Source organism: Mastomys coucha, unplaced genomic scaffold (genome assembly GCF_008632895.1).
Source record: "Mastomys coucha isolate ucsf_1 unplaced genomic scaffold, UCSF_Mcou_1 pScaffold18, whole genome shotgun sequence".
NCBI lineage: Eukaryota > Metazoa > Chordata > Mammalia > Rodentia > Muridae > Mastomys > Mastomys coucha.
In genome coordinates, this window is record NW_022196900.1 from 3,631,035 (window position 1) to 3,634,464 (window position 3,430).

Below are 3,430 nucleotides of genomic sequence, written 5' to 3' on the forward strand. Positions count from 1 at the left end.
ACCCTCTTATCCTCACTGAAGTTCCCCTACTCCTCATCCCCGAGAAACCTGGATGCTTAAATTCCTGGCTAGGTGGCAAAGACAGAAAGGTCTGAGTTTTCTTGTGAACTTTGCAAACCGATGCAAGCTTTATGTGGCTGGATAGAGTGTGAGGAGCATGAGAGACCTGGGCCAGGTCCTGCATTGTGGGGCTGGTTCTGGGAGCATCAGGGTGTCAGGTGGAGGCTGGGGAACAGATTGTTCAGAACTCAGGGTGGAAATATATCTTGCCATCCCACCTCCTTCTTGTCCTATTCCTGTCCTCCTGGGGTGAGAGAGAACAGACAGCCGACAGACAGATCCACAGTACCAGGCGGCTTTATTGGAAGCACTGCAGTCTAGCAGCCATGGAGAGGCCGTGGTCTAGCCACACAAACTCTCTTGTCCACACTCACATTCACATCGACTCTCTAGGCACAGACTTGGCTGGGTTAAGTCTGGGTCAGAGCATCAGGAGGCCTGGTCCTCCCTTCTGGTCCTTGGTTTCCTGGGCCAGAGTGATTCACATCTCTTTACTCAAGACACAGGGCTCCTTCTGGTGCTGTTGTCTTTGTTCTAAGGGGAGGGAGGAGAGGCAGGGTCATGGGTTGGAATCTCAGGGGTTTGGAGAGAGGGTGGAGGCAGGGCTGAGGAGGGTTAGGCTTGCCTTGGCAGAAGACTTCTTCAGTCTTCGGATGATGCGTTCTACCCAGGGCTGGTCTGGGGGTGCGCAGAGCTGGTAGCCCCTTAATGTGGTGAACCTGTAGCCAGAGGTCAGAGAGAATGAAAGCCCTGGAACCCAGTTTCCTAGAAGGCTCTAGAGTAAGGAGCAGAGGGTTGGAGACTATCTATAGGGACCTGTTTCATGGGCTTCCATGAAAAGCGTGCTTGGCCATGAGTCCAGGGTTAAAGCCTTGGTGGTATCAGCAAGGACTCATGGGGGGGATGGGGCCAGACATTCCTCCCACGAGCAACTCACACAACAGCAGGCACCCTACAGCCATCTTGGATAAGAAGGTAGCGGAAGGCTTTCACGATGTTCCCAGGGATGGGACGCTGGGTCACAGACAGGCAGCAGTCTTCTGCATCATTAGCACCCCCCAGAGCTGGGGCTGAGAGAGGAGAAAGATGGGGAGAAGACACAGAGACCATGAGGAAGGAAGGCCACAGCCCTAAGTGGCTTTAACAGCATCTCTCTCTCTCTGTGTGATTGCTGGACCTGATATTCAGCCTTGTGTGCCACTGTGGCTCTATTGGCCGCTGAACATATTGTAGTCTTCTAAGCTGTTTAGTAAATAACCATTTCTTTATGTACCCCAAATGCTGCTCTGGTTATACACCCTTCCCCAGGTTTTCTCAGTTTTGTTTTTGTTTTTTTTTACAGTGTTTTAGCAAATGGAGAGTTAACAGTAGAATGCTGGGACAGGGGAGGCTAGTCTTGGCTGAGATAGATGCCTTCAGGCTTACGAACTACTATAGTAGATGGCTGCCATACCCGGAATCCCAGCTACCAGGAAGGAAGCTGAGGTGCAAGATCACGTGAGCCCAGGAGATTGAGGCTAGCTTGGGCAGCATGGATAGACCCCTTCTCAAAAGACCAAACTAAACCAAACCAAAGTCCCTGAAAAAGCAACACCGAAACGGGGAACAAGTTACTAAGCATGTCTTCAGTGTTTCTTGTTCTCTCAGACGGAAGCAAGTACACAGCAACAACCCCCACAACCCAGTGGTGCAATTGAAACCAGGGTTTTACACAGGCAAGGCAAACACTCCACCCACTTAATTATAGCCTTCCCTCAAGGAAGATATACTGTTCCTTCTTTCTGTTGCCTGAAAGCGAGGTATCAGGACATGGAACCCACAGAGAAGGGAACAGTTAGAAGCCTCAGGGTACGCCAGACCTGAGTCATGTTGGAATCTAGGGAGACAGGCACACTCATATTGACGGGCACACAGAAAGCACAGAGAGCCCCTGGATCCACTGACTCTGAACTTGGAGGGTCTTTCATGACCATTGGAACAGTCCAAGATCTAGACATCGTCCACAGGTCACTGTGGCCTCCACCTTAGTCATCTCCCAAGCCTTACCTGGGAAGGTCCAGAGAACCAGCAGGCTGAAGGCCAGTAGTGGGGTCATGCGGGGTGCCATGGCAGGTCGATCTAAGGCAGGCCACAGAGAGTGAGTGAGCCTGAGAGACTGTGTTCAAGAATCTGAGAGGCCGAGGCTCTGACAGGTTCACAGGGGAGCGACGGGAATCACTCAGATGTCTTAGTGCCGGAGCAAGTGAGCTTGTGTGTGCCCGAGTGAGCCCGTGTGAGCTTGTGTAAGGCTGCCACCAGCTCCAATTTATGCCTTGAGCTTTCACTTTCTGTCCAAAAATTCCCTCTCGATGGGCCGTTCTGGGTCTTCCCCTTCACCCCCTCTGTCCCCCCTTTTTTTTCTGGCAAAACATGACCTTGGCTTTCTTCTCCCCCCCACTCAGAGTCTTCACCCTCTGCTTTCTTTGGCTTTAGCTCTGAGAACTGCAACAGTCTGGGGGAAAAAGAATTTGTGTCCTGTCAGCTCCAGGGAGGGCTTGCGCTGTCCTCTGGACGGTGGCATTAGCTGGGATAGAGTTAGAGCCGAGGGGGCTTCTCTCCATCCTCACTACTCTCTTCTTTCTGATAAGGCCAGTTCTGAAGCCAGCTCCATGGCACCTTCAGAGCAAGCGTGAGAGCCTGGATGGCCTCTCCTTGTCATCACGGTGCCTTCCAAGTCACCATCTGGGGGCCAGTCCCTCTCTTGGAACAGGCTGAACTGGAAGGGGAGGTTCCTAAGAAGAGGGTCCAGGCCCCCTAGCCCACAGCTCAGGTCCCTGTGAATCAACTACCTGGACCTGCAGGCATTGCTCATTTTCTCCAATCCAATGCCTAGGTCGGAGGAACAGCTGGAAGGAGCATGGGCTGGAACAGCGCCCTCCATCTTTCCCTTCTTTCAGTCCTGGGAACCCAGAGGGGATTTCTAAGGCGAGGGGCTGGCCAGCTCCTTCTGAGACAAATCCCTAAATTTCAAGGAATTGACAGATCTGGGAGGGATAAATGATTTCCCATCCTTGTGAGAAAGACCAGAAGAAAAGATTTCAAAGAACAGCTAGTATATGGGGTACCCACTCAGCCTCCTGTACCCACACTCAGGGTCCTCCATATGTGTATGTTGGATGGAAACATCTGTGTTTGTGTGTACACCGTGCAGAGGCCAGAGGTTGCTATCGGGTGCCTCTTCCATGACTATACCTTAGTTCTGGAGACAGGGTCTCTCAGAGAACCTGGAGCTCACTGACTTGCCAATCCCAGTTGTGACCGGCTGTGAGCTTCAGGCTCCCCTTTGTCTCTGCTTCCCCAAGCACAAAGATTACAGATGTGTGCCACTGTG

General features: G+C 52.1%; 1 protein-coding gene across 1 annotated transcript; it reads right to left on the reverse strand.

Moving 5' to 3' along the window:
- Positions 1-341: 341 nt before the first annotated feature.
- Positions 342-2,369, reverse strand: Ccl19 (C-C motif chemokine ligand 19). Its single transcript, XM_031377129.1, has 4 exons — positions 2,107-2,369; positions 998-1,130; positions 686-779; positions 342-594 (listed from the first exon to the last, which is right to left on the reverse strand). The coding sequence occupies exons 1-4, from the start codon at positions 2,165-2,167 to the stop codon at positions 556-558; spliced, it is 327 nt and encodes a 108-aa protein (XP_031232989.1). The 5' UTR covers positions 2,168-2,369; the 3' UTR covers positions 342-555.
- Between the last annotated feature and the right edge of the window lie 1,061 nt (positions 2,370-3,430).

Bases quoted from the DNA above. Each gene is read 5' to 3' on its own strand.
- Ccl19 (XM_031377129.1), bottom strand. From the start codon at position 2,167: ATGGCACCCCGCATGACCCCACTACTGGCCTTCAGCCTGCTGGTTCTC. The intron at 1,131-2,106 runs GTAAGGCTTGGG...CTCCTCTCTCAG, and splicing joins GGTTCTCTGGACCTTCCCAG to CCCCAGCTCTGGGGGGTGCT. The intron at 595-685 runs GCAAGCCTAACC...CCCTCCCCTTAG, and splicing joins TGAAGAAGTCTTCTGCCAAG to AACAAAGACAACAGCACCAG.